Source organism: Microtus ochrogaster, chromosome 5 (genome assembly GCF_000317375.1).
Source record: "Microtus ochrogaster isolate Prairie Vole_2 chromosome 5, MicOch1.0, whole genome shotgun sequence".
In the NCBI taxonomy this organism is placed as follows: domain Eukaryota; kingdom Metazoa; phylum Chordata; class Mammalia; order Rodentia; family Cricetidae; genus Microtus; species Microtus ochrogaster.
The window spans coordinates 72977199-72993871 of NC_022012.1; the positions used below are offsets into that span (position 1 = coordinate 72977199).

A 16673-nucleotide genomic window follows, 5' to 3' on the forward strand; every position below is an offset into this window, starting at 1 on the left:
AAATTATTCTCTCTCTCTCTGAGTGTGTGTGTATTCATTCCAGCCTGGCTATATTCTGTTAAGCCATTGGCTGAAAGCAGCTTCTTTATTAACCAATGGCAATAAAGCATGGCATACAGAGGGGAATCCTATATCAGTAATGTTTATACTTACTAAGAATTAATCACACTCAGGGCTGGGAACACTGTGACATTGAGCTTTTGAGTATAATACGGTTCAGTACAGAAAGATCCCCAATGGAAAGCAAGTTAGTTCAAGATAGACTACAGTGCCTTAACCTTCACTTCCTTCTCATGCCTTTGTTGGACAGCTTCAATTCCTGTTGGTGGAATTCCTTAAAGCTCTCTTTCTCACTTAACTAATAGTGCCAGGAATGCTGTTGACCTGATTGGCAAATGGAAGATACTGCTTGCTGGATGGTCATTCATCACTGTATCCTTGTAATTCTAAAAAGTTGTGTGTTTTGCTTACAGTCGTGAGTCAGAAGACACTTGTCTAGGTTTTCATCAGGCAGAGTATCTGAAGTCAGAACATGTTAACTGACGTGTTTCTGGGAAAATGATTGCTCCTCTGTGCTCCCATAATGTCATTTCCTCTGACTCCTTCAGTGTAGGCTTACAGTATGTCTATTTCAGTAGTAAGACTTCTCACATGGTGGCCAGTCTCCTCTTGAGCTAGCATTCCAAACAATAGCAAGGGGAAGTGATGAATTTCTTAAGATTGGATTTGCATGGAATCACTTTGTCATTTTTAGGTGCCCAGGGCAGTCCCAGAATCAGGGAATGAGAGGCAAGAACTCTTAATGGGAACAACCACAGAATAATTAATCAGAAAGGGAAAACTGTTATAACAAATGCTTAAGCGACTTTACTAATGGGTAATTTACTTATCTAATAATTCAAGAGAGACTGATTGCCAGCCTGGAAGAAGAAAAGGACAAAGGTGAAAGGAGAAGCATGGGGAAGGTTTTCAAGGAGAAGACTGAGCTGTGCTTCCTGCCTTTCTCGCCTTGGCCCTGAGTGCTTGGTTCTGCAGTCTCCCCTTGAATTTTTGCCTGGCATATCTGCGTGCTTGCTCTTCTCCCTGGATCGGTCTCCACTCAGTCCTCTCCAGTCCTCCCTGGCTCACTATTCTGGCCCTGGCTGCCTCCTGGTGCTCTAAGAACTTCATGTTGTTTTGTTCTCTGGAAACGTAATAGCTATGGAGCATTACATGCCTGGCTTTTAATTTCCAGGAAAGTGGGTTAGTCTGCATCATAATTCTACTTATATTTATCGACCCTTTATGATGAATTGTAGTGAGGAGCTGCAGGCTGCGTCTTGCCACCCAGCTAGCTTTACACCCGAAATAACAACACACAAATTGTATTCTTTTAAACACTGCCTGGCCTGTTCTAGCTTCTTATCGGCCAAGTCTTACATCTTGATTAACCCATTTCTATTAATGTGTGTAGCATGACGAGGTAGTGGCTTACTGGGAAGATTCTGGCCTACATCCATCTTGGGTCGGAGCTTCATCGCGTCTCTCCAGAGAGGAGAGGCATGGAGATTGCCTCACTTCCTCCCAGAATTCTGTTCTGTTTACTCAGCCTACCTAATTTTCTGTCCTATCAAAGGGCCAAGGCAGTTTCTTTATTAACCAGTGAAATCAACACAAAACAGAAGACCCTCCCACATCAATGAATGATGCTCCTTATCCTTAGATTTTAAGAGGGCAGTACTTTTACTTTGGATTTTATATGGAATGTGTGCACATGCTTCAATATTAAATACTTTGATTATATTTTTACAAATCCATAGTTAAAATATTCAGGTTTTTATTTACTACTAATTGTTTAAAAATTATGTCTGCTAGTGTAAATTTAGAGTGTCAATATTTTTAAATTTAGAACATTAAATTTGTTATGAGAGAAGAAATGTAATTTTGAAACACTGCAGACAGTATAGTTGAGAGTGAGAGCAGGTTCCTATGTCTCCATTCCCCACACTGTTTTTTTAGGGGGGGATGGGGTTTTTTGAGACAGGGTTTTTTGTATAGCCTTAGCTGTTCTTGAGCTTCCTCTGTAGACTAGACTGGTCTCAAGCACAGAGATCCATCTGCCTCTGCTTCCCCAGTGCTGGGATGAAAGGCGTGTGCCACTGCCTATATTATATAACTGTTTCTAACATTACTGTCTGTCTGTCCAGACTTTAAAATGATTTCTTTGCAGGTGCAGACACAGAAGCATGTAGCTTTTAAAATTATTTTTATTTTATGTGCATTGGTGTTTTTCAGCAGGAAATGGGAAGTTACAGAGAGTTTTGAGCAACCATGTGGGTGCTGGGGATAGAACTTGGGACCTCAGGAAGAACAAACAGCCAGTGCTCTCTTAACCACTGAGCCATCTCCCCAGCCCCAGAAGTTAAGCCCCCTATAGTTAAGGTGTCTTTTAAAAACAGAAGTGAAGCCAAATGATGTGATAGTTTGGCACAGTTCCAGCTACTCTGGAGGCTGAGCAGGAGAATAAGCCCAGGGAGGGGTTCTAGACTAATTTGGACAGCACAATGAGATACTGTCTACAAACACAAAATAAGGGTCAGCAACCCAAAAACATGGCTTTCCTACTGTGGTGACTTAAGCCTGTAAAGAGGATTGAGAATTTGGGGCCAGCATGAGTGAATAACTAAGTAGCAAGACATGGAAAAATAGCATGTTTTAGACCTACTTCTCAGTACCGTATGAACCCGAGTTCCTGCTAGCTCCACAAATTAACAAAATGTGTAACTTCCTCATGCCTCTTTTTTGAGTATAGTTCCTACCTTCTGGGATTGTAAAGGGTTAAATGAGGTGATAGTCATGAAAGTTGTAATAGTTTCTGGGACCATAATAACAATGGGTGCTATAGAAACATTAGATCACTATAAATGAACTTTATTTTGAAGAAGGGTATTGTTTGGGTTACTAAAAGTTTTAGAATGTTTAAGGTTTAAGATTGTGTATGGAGGTAAAGCTCTGTGTTTCCCAGTTGCTTCAGTGTTTGTGGTAGTTTGAATAATGATTTTAAGTACTTCTCACCCCCTCCACGCCCTCCTGCTGTAGTGAGGTGCTGTTACTTATAGGCAGTGAGGTAGAATGCTTGCCTCAGATGATGGAAGGTGGGAAGAACATCTGAAAATCATTGGGCTTCGAAAATGATACTATAGTAGCACTTATTCTTTGGTTAAACCTTTTGTTTCCCTTAGATTAACAATAATTTCTCTTTTAAAAAGAGGTTGGCAGGGCGATGGTGGCGCAAGCCTTTAATCCCAGCACTTGGGAGGCAGAGGCAGGCGGATCTCTGTGAGTTTGAGACCAGCCTGGTCTACAGAGCTAGTTCCAGGACAGGCTCCAAAGCCACAGAGAAACCCTGTCTTGGAAAAAAAACAAAAAACAAAAAACAAAAAAACCAAAAAGCCGGGCGGTGGTGGTGCACGCCTTTAATCCCAGCACTCGGGAGGCAGAGGCAGGCGGATCTCTGTGAGTTCGAGACCAGCCTGGTCTACAAGAGCTAGTTCCGGGACAGGCTCCAAAGCCACAGAGAAACCCTGTCTCGAAAAACCATACACACACAAAAAAAAGAGGTTGGCAGACCCATGAAACAAATACAACTATTGCTTTATGAAATTTTGTGTTTTCATGCTGTATAGACTATTTGTATTATTTTAATAAATAAGAAAATCATCGGAAAAGGGTTATTTATGTTTATGTAATATGTTTGTTATGCACCCATATGCATGCCTTGTGCTCTTGGAAGCCAGAGAGTGTTGGATCCCCTAGAACTAGTTACAGATCACTATGAGATGCCATGTGGGTGCTGGGAACTGAGTCCTTTGCAGGAGCAGTGTTACCTGCTGAGCCATCTCTCCAGTCCTTGTTTAAGCCTTTTAAGAAGATGAGGTAGAAAGTAAAATTGGAAGGTTTTATTTATGAAGGAGGTGATGTGAGTACATTTCCTCCTAGTTCTAGCCCACTTTACAAATGTTAGGTTTTAGAGGGCATGTTAGTTCCTCTCTGCTCTCCATCTCATAGTGAAGACATTCATGGTGTTCTCCTCGTCTCTGGTCATGATGGGAGAGCCAAAACTAGAATCTAAGTATCTAGGGCTCACCTTTATGATTTTTTTTTTTTATGAGACAGGGTTTCTCTGTGTAGCCCTGACTGTCCTGGAACTTGATCTGTAAACCAGGCTGTCCTCAAACTCACAGAGATCTGCCTGCCTCTGGCTTTGAGTATCGGAATTAAAGGCGTGCACCACCACTGTCCAACTGGTAAGATCTTAACATGAAGTAAGCTTTCATGTTATGACCTGTTCCATTCTTAAAGTGATTGAGAGTTAAATTTTTATTATTACATGTTGGACTTTTGGGTAATTGAATGAGGAAATGAAAAACATGTTTTTGAAATGAGTTGCTGGGAATCAAACACAGGACTCAGCATGTTAGGCAAATGTCCTATTGCTGAGTCATAACAGCCCACCAAAAAAGTATAATCAACACTTCAAAACTGTAACACTTTTAAACTTTAAATTTAAAATTCTAACTTCATAGCTGTAACACTTCAATGAAAATAATTGTCTTACATACACCATCATCAAGAACATTTCATTTGTCATGTTTTCTGCAAAATACTTTTAGAGAACTAGGATTAGTCTTAATTGTGACTTAAGGTTATTCCTCTTAACTAAATAAAGGAAGAGTTGCTATTTATAGCTGTATATGTCCTAAATGGCAAAGATATGTGATTAAAAGAGACTTAAAAAGAAAAAAAAGTACCAGATGCTTTTAATGGGAAACCAGCCTATTAACCTTTTGCGATACTGCAAAAGAGAATAAGTAATAAAGGGAACATGTGTACGTATGTTTAATTTGTGGCTAGGCCATTTTAGTTGAATCAGTTAAAATGTGCAACATCATGGGTGTTCATTTAAATTCTTTTTGATACAATTTTAGGTAGACAGTCATCTATGTAAGCTCACTCCTCAGGTGTGATTCCTGACCTCAAAACACCTGCGCAGCGGTGTCATTTATAATCACAGGATACCACTAGGAACTGGGGAACAATGGGAAATAACACAATCCAAATGCTGTGTTGTGTTTTTCTTTTTATTAGTGTGCAGGTCCAACAAAAGCCCTTGGGTCTGCTTGACTTGTTCAAGTGTCCACTGTGGAAGGTACGTAACATATTTATTATTTATTACCCTACTTGCCTTAAAAAAATTTGCCTGAAAGCTTTATATTAAAGCGTATTTAATACTTTTGTTAATCATAGCATGCCATTTTGTGGTGCTCTCAGGTTGAACATTTTGTTGTCTGATACAGAAAGGGAAAATCTAGGGGGATTTTATGCTTTTATGCAGAATTAATATTTGGTGATTAAGACAACCTACTAGTAATGTTTGCTTGAGAAAATCAAATAAGGACACTTAAATCTTGAAACAAAAGCTTAGCAAATGATTTTTTTTTAAATCTTGTTAGTAGGGTAAGATTTAAGCCCACTTCAAAGTAGTTACTTGATTCCCGTGTTGTCATTAGGTCAGCGTAATCACCATGAAGCCAGTCTAGCTCTACTTGTTATCTGCCCTGTCTACTTTCTTTATTTACTTTAGTCAAATTCCAGATAATCCTAAGAAGAATGAAATATTTACAGATGATGGAATTACCTTTGGAAGTGGCCTGTGTATTACTTACTCCTGTCTGAGATATACCAAATATTTCACTTAAATAGTTTGCCTCTGAGACAGGATGTGGCTCAGTTAGTAGAGCACTTTGTTGGTATAAATGAAACCCTGGGTTCTGATCTCAGCACTGCACAACACTTAGTGTGGTAGTTATTTCTATGCTCCAGCTCTCATGAGGTAGAGGCAGGAGGATCAAATTTTTTTTTTTGATCAAAAGTTTTAAGATTATCCTTGGTCATGATCAGTCTGGATTATAGGCTATCCTTAGTTCCATAAGACCCTGCTTAAAAATCAAACCAAACTGAAATAACATTTTGCTTTCATGTAGATTCAGTAGCTCCCATTTCAGTCCTAAGTATGTCTTTCCAATTGTTGGCTTCAAACTGCCATTACTCAGGTGGATCTCTGTGAGTTCGAGGCCAGCCTGGGCTACAAGAGCTAGTTCCAGGACAGGCTCCAAAGCTACAGAGAAACCCTGTCTCAAAAAAGCAAACAAAATGCCATTACTTAGATATTTCAATAACTACTTCTAACTGTATCACAAGGACATTTCTCCTGCCATTAGCTTTAGAAACCATCTGGTCTGAGAGGCGGGCATGATAGCTCATGCCTGTAATTCTAACAACGTGGGAGGAGGACTGCTGTGAGTGTGAGTTCCAAGACAGTCTAAAGTAAAGGGACAGTGGTGGCGCACGCCTTTAATCCCAGCACTCGGGAGGCAGAGGCAGGCGTATCTCTGTGAGTTTGAGACCAGCCTGGTCTACAGAGCTAGTTCCAGGACAGCCAGGACTACCAAAAGAAACCCTGTCTTGAAAAACCAAAACCGACCAACCAAACAAAAAGAAATCTTTCAAAAAATAAAGCAAACAAAATCCAACTAACCACCCTTCCCAAGAAAGAAAGAAAAAGGTGTGCGTGGGGAGGGGGAAGGTCTACTTTGAATATCTTTCAGTAGTTGCAATCAGCTAAATCATAGGGATTTAAGTTGTATTTATTTGGGATATTTCCCTATTGTTACTTTAAATCCTCATTGCATGAAGAAAACATTTTTGTTGTTCAAATATCTTGATTTTTCTCATTGAGTGCTGGAATTGTATCCTTCCCATGAACACTTATGAGTACCTTTGGAAAAATGCTGTGTATCTTAATTGTGACTGCTGTGGTTTCAAAATCTCCAGGATCTGGGAAGTCTGAAAATGCTTTGTACAGATAATTTTTTTAAAAGATAAGTAGAAGCACTTAGATTCTGCACTGAAGAGGTGTACTCCTCTCCTAGCTCGGAGAGGTGAGGACGATAATACAGTAGCTAGGACTCCTCTAGATGGAGCAGAGTGTGCCGTGTCTAAATGTGGACGGTCGTATGCCAGTGGAAAGAGCAGGATATTCTGAGGGGGAACAAAAGGGAAAGATTAATGTTCTTGACAAATAGAAAGCAACAAACAGTTCTCTGGACTTTGGAAAAGTAAGTTGAAATTTTCTAGACTCTGCATGCTGGATTATTTGTAATCAAAGGCAATTTCAAGTTTAGATTTTTTTTTTTTTGAGTTTTGGATACAGGGTTTCTCTGTGTGTAGTCCTGGCTGTCCTGGAACTCGCTCTGTAGCCTCGAACTCACAGAGATCCACCTGCCTCTGCCTTCCGAGTGCTGGGATTAGAGGCATATGCCACCACCACCACCCACCTTGGAAGTACTTATTTTTATGTAATCTAGCTTTATACTGTTAACTTCTGACTAGTGTATTTCAGAAATTGCCAAAACATTGCTAATTTTAATGTCATCCCTCAATAATTATACTTTTATCACTGACAATTATACTTTTATCACTGACCTTTATAGGGACATTTAATTTTACTTCTTTTATCAAAATTTCTAGTTAGTATATCGGGCTTCACTGTGATATCTTCATGCACAGATGTCAGTCTCCTTTATTTTCAGTCACACAGGAACAGCTTAAATATAGTGGACATTTGGAAACCGCAGTATTATAACCAAAGATCATCTCTGTGTGTACTGTGTAGAGAGGATCAGTTTCCAAAGCCATTCATTGTTGTTGTTGTGAAGGCATTCTTCATTCCTGTTCTTCATGGGGTGCGCTAGAAAGATAGCATATGAAGGAGGTTACTGAGCTCACACAGGCAGAGTTTACCTTTTCAGTTAAACAGCAAGTGCTCCTAGCGTGCAACACACTGCTATCAGTAGTGCTTCATGGGCCCAGTCTCTATAAGTTATTGGTTTATTATTCTGAGTAAACAGTAGTTAAATGTATAAGGGAACTGCTAATGAAGTAACCACACACACTCATTTTGAGTCAGGATTATTTAATATAATTGCCCAATACTCCATATGATAACATATACTGTAACCTCCATGCACAGGTGAGAAAACAAAGTGCAGAAAGGTTACTTACTGACTTCTGTGGCTAGTGTGTGAAAGGCCTGACTTTGAAAGGCTAGTTTCTAAGCATGTACCCTTAATTGTTATTTTATTTTAAAACTAAATCTACTTCTGGAGACAGAGGATCTATGGTTTTAAAGTCTAGGGGGAAAAGGTATAAAAAAAAGTATGATTGAATTCTGAGTTGAGGTTTCCTGGAATGTAGAGAAGGCTGTATTTGAGCCTACTACACACTACCACTCTCCGACCCCAAGGTAAGTGCAGCTCCCTGAGCAACTGTGGCACCTTACAGTAAAAACTGCCAGCTTGCTTAGTCTTTTTATTTTATATTGGTGCCAGTGATCCAACATTTGTTTCACCACTTGAGGTTTTAAGTAATTCCTGTCTTCTGCAGACTGGTTGTTTTCAAAGAACTGGGATGTTTTGTGTCCTAAGGGTTTTCTAGTAGAGGTCAGGGACAGTATTCCACAGTCTAGGAAAACTGTAGATGCATTTGGGTGCAGCATGCACATGGATGTTTACTTTGTTACAGTTCTGCTGTAATACAATGATTTATGAGGGCTGGTGAGATGGCTTAGTTGGTAAAGGCACTTGGGCCTGATCCCCCCTGGGTAGATCCAGGTAAGAAGGGAACCTTCTCTTAGGGATCATATTCTGGTTTCTGCTTGTGCACCATGGCATGGAACCTCCCCCATCAATAAACACAATAAAACACGGTTTATTAAGCTTGAGTTGACTGAGTGATGATGGTGCACACCTTTAATCCCAGCACTCGGGAGGCAGAGGAATATGGATCTCTGTGAGTTTGAGACCAACCTCATCTACAGAATGAGTTTTAGGGCAGCCAGGGGTACACAGAGAAACCCTGTTATCAAGAAACAAACACAAACAAACAAAACTCCTAGAGAGCCATAAAACTGGTAGGAATACAACCAACTGTTGGCTGTTTGTTCACATGGAGAAATTTGTTTTTCTGAACGTAAGTTGATTTTTGTTTTGTTTGGATTGTTCTAAACAAATGCGTTTCTATGAGTATCACTGATGAGGCCTTCAGAGGAAAGGTCCCATATCCAGGAGAGCAGAAACTGCCTTACTGACTTTCACATTGTAGGCGCAACTCCAGCATATGGCCCTGTGAAAGGAGGTTGATTAGTTTTGTCTACAGAGTTCTTATTTTTTTATAATAACTCAAGCTGGGTGTTAGGATTTTTTAAAAAAAAATCTTAAGAAGAAAAAGCTATAGGGAAAGCATCAACATAGAAGTTAATAGTGTAATGCAAATAGTAGTTAAATAAATAATTCACCACATGACTCATTTCTTCAAGAGTTCTCATTTTAATTTGGTTAACAATTTCATCATCTTTTACTACTTTTAAAATCAATATTTAAATTAAAATAAAAATTTCATTTGACTTTGTAAGGTATGTGAATGGCCATGCAAAAAAACATTATGAAGATGCACAGATAACCTTGCCCAACCATAAGAGGTCAGAAAAGCAAGAGAAAGCTCAGCATACAGTGTGTATGGATTGCAGTAGCTACAGCACATACTGGTAAGTTGATATTTTCTGGAGATGGTATTGTCTTAACAAATGTGTTCTTCTAAGTTAAGTTTCTTTGTTTGAAAGATTGTTTTGATAGTCTTCCTTATCTCATTGTGGTTCTCTTTTCTTCTACTCCCTGAGAGATAAATGTCAATAATTTAGTGTTACCAACTCAGCATTTCAGGCTGTTTTCCCCTGTAAAGTATCTTACACTTTCAGAGGAGGTTGGAGATACCCATGCCAGGTGGTGTATGCCAGTATTCCTAGCATTCTTCAGGCTGAGCAAGATCCTGAGCTACAAAGCTAGATCCTATGTTCAAAAAGTATAGTTTGGGAGCCTTGCTGTATCCTTGTAATATAATGTGCATTTCATGTAAATGGTAGTAAAGTCATGTCAGTTTTTTGTGGCTACTTAGGAATGAGTTATTCAGGCTGCAAGTAATGTTCAGCAATTTCCTTCCCATGCAGTATATGCAGAGGAACTGGAATTTGCAGTTTTAACTTGTGTGTGAAGCAGTTTCTTTTACCTGATCATAAATTATGATGAACAGTTTTTTAGTTGTTTTACTTTCAATTCTTAGAGTTGCTGACTTTGTGGGGGGTCATTTTGAAGACCCTTCTAGTCTTATTTGTATTTACTAAATATTCCTTGAATGTTACATGAATGCAGTATTGATCAGAAATGGATATTTAAAGTCCAAATATCCTCGTTTGTTGACTTGCTTTTGGTGAAGAGTTTGAGACAGGATTTTGCTGTGTGACCCAGGCTGGCTCTTCCCTCAACCTCCTGAGTGCTGAGTTTCTGTCACCACACTTGTTTCCAGGGGTTTCTCCTAGACCCACACTTTCTGTTGAAGGGCATGCTGTCTGTAACTAACTGTAGGAAGACTTCCAGCAAAAGGAAGAAAATTAGACTAGTGCTTTTCCATGCCTTTTAATGTTTTACAGGTTTAGCATAGTTAAAATTTGACTATTGAACATGTCTGTTCAAGGTTTAACAAGTACTCTTTGGTACTTGAATGATAGAGCAGTGGGGAGAAGAAGCTTAGAGATGGGTGCAGATTCAGTAATAGTGTTTTCTGAGACCCAGGACCGTGTGGAATACTCCTTCCTACCACAACTAAGCATCAGCCAGGTTGCTGCTGGTGCTTGAACCTGGCCAGGCCTTATAGAAGACTCTACCCCAAGTCATATCCTAGCCCTCCATTAATCCCTGCCCCTTTTTATATATCAGAATGGCACAGCTTCTTGGCTTATAGAATCATGTATTCTGTGTTTATAACCACTGCTTTAGTGACAGCAGAAATTCAGGTCATTCTTGAATGTCTTATCTCCCCATCACAGTCATAGGTCATATCAACCAGTGTGGTGAAGGTGCTGACAGCATTCACTCTTGATTCCAGTTAGCAGTGTGCATGGGATGCTCAAAAGGGAGCTTTGTCAATACAGTTGGATCTGTATGCTATAAAAAGCTTGCTGCTGATTTTCTTGCTATTGGTAAAATTCTGAGGAAATGGCAAATCTTTGAGGAAATTTTCAAGGATCAGCTTAATGGGTTGAAATTATTTTCATAGGCCTCTATAAGAACATCTATTATATATTTTATTGGCTTTGCATTTTTGTTAGCTTGACATTGGAGTTTAATTTCTCTTACATTGCTGTAGCATGCAAAGGTAGTAGGCATCATTTCATGGCCGAATTGAATTAGAAAATCTTGAACCTTGGTGGAGAATGCACCCGGGAGTGGCAGAAGCTTTTTGGCCAATTGCCAGTCTTTTGTGTGCGGTTGAACAGAGCTGTAAGTGTGTAGATACCCAGAGCTTCAGAAATGCAGGAAGGAAGCTGCAGCTAGAGGGGTCACATTAGCTGCATTTGTAGGCTTGAGAACAAAATGCCAGGGAACCACACTGCAAATTACACTGACATGTAAATCCCCCAAAGGAATTGGTGATTGATGTGAGTTCATGAAGCTTTGGTTTGAATTAGTTTTTTTCCCCCATACCTTAACTGTTAGAGAGAAACAGATTTCTCTGAGTAGGGGTATTGTGTCATTTCTCAATGTTGTTTAGGAAGTTCCTTGTTCATCAGGCTTCCAATGGCTAGACTGAATGATAATGTTCAAAGGTAAAAATACTTGAATATTGGGTTGTTAAGCATTTTGACTTCAGCTGTTCTTCCACTTCCCCTAGTAGCTTACCCAGATTGAACCTAGCTCAGGATTGCACATGCTCAGCAAACACTGATTTGTGTCCCAGTCTCTTTTTATTTTTATTTTTTATTAATTTGAGACAAAGTTTTGCTAAAATATGCAGGCTGTCCTTGATCTTGGTCAATAGGAGCCCAGGATTTATCCTCTCAAATGCTGGGATTACAGGTGTGAGCCACTATACCCAATTTTGTGAAGCCCTCCCCACTCCTTTATGGTTGATGTTATAAGGTATTCTGAGGCTAACAGTTGTTATTGCCTGTGTGTATTCATATGTGTGCACTTACATGTCATTCCATAGTTGTTCAGATGTCATTGCCTACGTGCCATAACCTTGTTGTTTGGAGACAGGATCTCTGGGATTTACGTTAGAAAACGCTGTCTTCCCAGAGGTTCAAGGGGTCTCCTGTCTGCTTCCCTAGGGCTGGGGTTACAGATATCCCAGCTTTTACATGGGTATTGGAGATAACACAGGTCCTTGGAATATGTTCTTTGTCAACTGCACCATTTTCCCAACCCTGCTTACAGTCTTTGTCTTTGTTTTCTTTTTCCAAGAGTCTTGCTCTGCCCCTTCCTTGCATATAAAGTTATCACTGAAAATTCCTTTTTCCTAACTCCAGTTACAGGGGATAATCTCTACTGAACTCTAGCTTCCAGGACACTAGTCATTTCCTGTTCCATGTCAGTCGTTTATAAATCTCCTTGGAGACTACAGAAGCCACCTCTTAGATCTTTCTGTTTTCCTCTTTGTCTTATGCAGACTAAGCAGTGTATGTTTGAATGACGAAGGACTGGGGCAGGAGCTCAGTACTGAAACACTTGCCAAGTGTGGAAAGCCTAGTTCAGTCTCTAGTACTGGGGTGGAGAAGATTTGGTTAGCAGTCTTTTTTTTTTGTTGTTGGTTAATATAATATATATATTATACAATATTCTGTCTGTGTGTATGCCTGCAGGCCAGAAGAGGGCACCAGACCCCATTACAGATGGTTGTGAACCACCATGTGGTTGCTGGGAATTGAACTCAGGACCTTTGGAAGAGCTGGCAATGCTCTTAACTTCCAGCCCCGGTTAGCTGTCTTTTAAAAGGGGAAAGGTTGTATCAAATCTGCAATATTGTGTCCTTTGGTCATCATAAAGGGCTGAAGGCGCATGACAGAAAGCAAACACTTTCCCTTCTGCGGATAGGCAGGGGCCCCTTTTAATTCTGATGTTAGCAGAGTCTCCAGAGAGAAGGCATATACGGTAATCCTGACATAAGCAGAGGAGAGAAAGCGTATACACTAATTCTGATAGAAGAGAGCCTTCAAAGGGAAGGCATATACGGCAAAAGTTGTGATTTGGCACAAGCCCACTCCCTCAGAAAATCCAGCTGACATGAAACAGATAAAGGATGATTTCAGTAGTGAAAATCTTCCCAAATTTTTTATATAAAGACCAATCTTCAGTTTATTGTTTCAGTTTATTGATCATCCTGTTCCCTTCCTGATACAAGTGGAATTATATGTGGTATACGTTATTGCAGTTGAAAAGAAGCACAAATTGAAGTTAGTTTTATGTAAATAGACATATGATGGCAATAGATTAAAAATACCAAATAATTCGTTGATATCTGACTTAGTCAGCTTTAATCCATGTGAGCAGTAGCCGAATGAGAATGGATTACGAAAAATATATTAAAATTACTAGAATGTCTTTTTACCAAAAGCATCCCTTCAAACTAATATGAAATATGAACCCATTCATGTCTAAAACTGCTTGTATTTCAGATTAATTTTGTTTTTATGTTATTATTAAAAAATAAAAATATTATTGTCACATAAACTCTTTAAATAAAGATTTGATCCCCCCCCTTTTTTTTGGTATTTTGAGACAGTTTCTCTGTGTAGCCCTGGCTATCCTGGAACTCACTCAGTGAACCTTGAACTCAAAGAGATCTACCTGCCTTTGTCTCCTGAGTGATGGAGATTAAAGGCATGTACCATCACTGCCCAGGTTGGCTGGTTTCTCCCCCTCATCCCTCTCCTCCCCTCCCCTTGAAGGTAGGGTCTAGCTTTGTGGTCAAGGCTGGCCGCAAACCCGTGCTTTGTTTCTGAGTATTGGGATTGCTTCTCCTCTCCTGCCTCAGATTCCCTCCTTTCCCCTGAAGGATGGCGAGGGGTGGCAGGGTCTCTTCACTGTGTTGTCTAAGCTGGCCTGGACTCCTGGGCTCAGGCCGTCCTTCTGAGTAATGGAGATCGCAGCATAGACAGAAGCTGTCGGTGTTTTAAGGAATGAAAAGCAGGGAGAGATTTACTTCAAAATTGTGTTTTGAAGTTTAAAAAGAAACTTTGTAATAGAAGCGACCTCAAATCATGAAAGACTTCTTTAAATAAGCCAGTGCTTATCTGATTTTAGCAGAGGACGGGTATTTTATCTGAGTGTACTCTCTTCATTTTCATAATTGGAAATTTGAACTAAGACAGTAGAATTTAATAAAAGAATTTAAATATACTCTTGATTTCTAAAGACTTTCTTTTGAATTTTAACTTCAAGTTTGAAATATGTAGTAGAATGTCAGCTTGCATTTTCTTCAGTATCTGTCATTTATAATAAAGTGTTTGATTCTACTTGTAAATATCAAAATGTTATGCATTTGAATGAAAAAGAGGTGCTTTCTGAATCCTAGCTACTTTCTTTTGTGGTATTTAACATGCTTTTTATGAAGTGTTTGCTCCTTCACCATTGGTTAACAAAGTTGCTTCCTTTGCATAATGGCTCCTTCTTGTTTCAGATGAATAAAGAATCGCTTCATTAGGTATATTTACTTAGTTAATCAAGAATTTGATGTGAAACCTTATGGCATTAGTAACTTCCAAAATACCATCAACAGCAGTGGTGAAACAAGCAAATGCTGTGTGGAGAACATTAAAGTTAAGAAAGAGGTGGACATTGTCTCTGGTTTTGGATATGGCATGTGTGTTATTCAGTATAGTAGCAATTGGGAAGTTATATGTCATGAGTATAATCGAGAAATTCAGTACTTTGTTTTAATTTACTAAGAAGAATTTAAGTAGCCCCGTGTGGCTAGGTTAGTACTGGATAATTTAGTCTCAGCATATCTGAATTTAACACTAACTAAATTAATTTTATGAAACTCAAAAAACTTTAAGGAAGAAATCTGATAGAAGGTCCAGAAAGAAACCAATTTCAAAGTAATCTTTGTTAATTAAAATAATTGCAAATAGAGCTGGGCAGTGGTGGTGCACACCTTTAATCCCAGCACTCAGGAGGCAGACACAGGTGGACTCTGTGAGTTCGAGACCAGCCTGATCTACAGAGTAACCCTGTCTCAAAAAAACAGAAAACAAAACAAAATAATGGCAAATAACTGTGCCTTAAAAATAAACTCATTAGTATATTTTAATAGTTAAATATTTAGTAAGTGAGTTAATTCCACTTGTCAGCCAACATTCATTTTCAAAGAAGCGTCAGATTATTTTATCTTAAAAACAAAAAAATGTATTTTATAAGTATTGAAAACCAACCCTCGTTTTAATAAAACTGCTGTTACTAAATATGTTCTCTAATTTAAAAAAATTCAGTTTTAATTCATACATATATATATGTGTCTGAGTGTATGTCACATGTGTGCAGATGCCTGTGGAGATCAGAAGAGGGACGGCATTGGATTCTCCTAGAGATGGAGTTAGAAGTGGTTTGTGAGCCCATCTCCCATGGGTGCTGGGAACTGAATTTGCTTCCTCAGGAAGAGCTGTCCTTCCAGCTCTCCAAATATGATTTTTAAATGTTATTTTTCATTTTAATATTCAATTTACCTAAGTTTTCTTTCTTTTCTTTTCTTTCTTTCTTTCTTTCTTTTTTTTTTTTTTAGAGACAGGGTTTTTCTGTAGCTTTGGAGCCTGTCCTGGAACTCCCTTTGTAGACCAGGCTGGCCTCGAACTCACAGAGATCCGCCTGCCTCTGCTTCCTGAGTGCTGGGATTAAAGGTGTGCGCCACCACCGCCTGGCTACCTAATTTTTCTTGTTTTGCTTTTGTTGTTGTTTTCCCTTTTCTACTAAATGATGAGCCTCTCTCCTTACTAAAAGGCAGTGTGTTGCAGATCAATGTGAGTTCTAGACCAACCTGGTCTACAAGAGCTAGTTCCAGGACAGGCTCCAAAACCACAGAGAAACCCTGTCTCGAAAAACAAAAAACCAACCAACCAAACAAACAAAAAAAGATAGTTTGTTAACAAGTAGAGCTCACATTTACTTGAAGAGTCACTGGAAACCGCTAAGGAAAACATCACGTGAGTATATATATGATAGCTTAACAGTTGGTTTAGGGATACAGACAGTCTGTGGCTTCTGGAAATGTTAAGATTTTCTGAATTTTGATTTCCTTGTGCTGTCCTAGTTTCTCCTATCACAAGTCACGGAGAACCCAGGAGAGGGGCTTTCTGGTGCATTTCAGCTAAGCTCTGTGTAGCACTTGCATCTTCATGTGCTGGAGTACGCACACGTGCAGTTTTGTTCTTGGGCCAGGGAAGATAATAAATCAAGATTGTTTAAATCAAGAAGTAGGAGGCTGGAGAGGAATAAAGGAAGAAAACCAACATTGCCAGGTGGTGGCGGTGGTGGTGCATGCCTTTAATCCCAGCACTTGGGAGGCAGAGGCAGGGGGAAATCTCTGAGTTCAAGGCCAGCGTGGTGTACAGAGTAAGTTCCAGGACAGCCAGGGCTACACTGAAAAGTATCCCCCCCCCCACCAAAAGGAGACGGAAAACCAACATTTATTGATGCTCCCTTTGCCTTCAGTGTAGTGTGGTAAAAATCAATCTCCCTCTCCCTCTC

At 39.5% G+C, this 16673-nt stretch overlaps 1 protein-coding gene across 1 annotated transcript in view; it reads left to right on the forward strand.

The window, feature by feature from the left end:
- The window catches only part of Usp3 (ubiquitin specific peptidase 3), an 81004-nt gene that overhangs the window by 22119 nt on the left and 42212 nt on the right, over positions 1-16673 (forward strand). Inside the window, exons 2-3 of the mRNA XM_005347736.2 lie at positions 5128-5188; positions 9512-9643. Of these exons, the coding sequence (XP_005347793.1) occupies positions 5128-5188; positions 9512-9643 (193 nt within the window). The remainder of the gene's footprint in view (positions 1-5127; positions 5189-9511; positions 9644-16673) is intronic.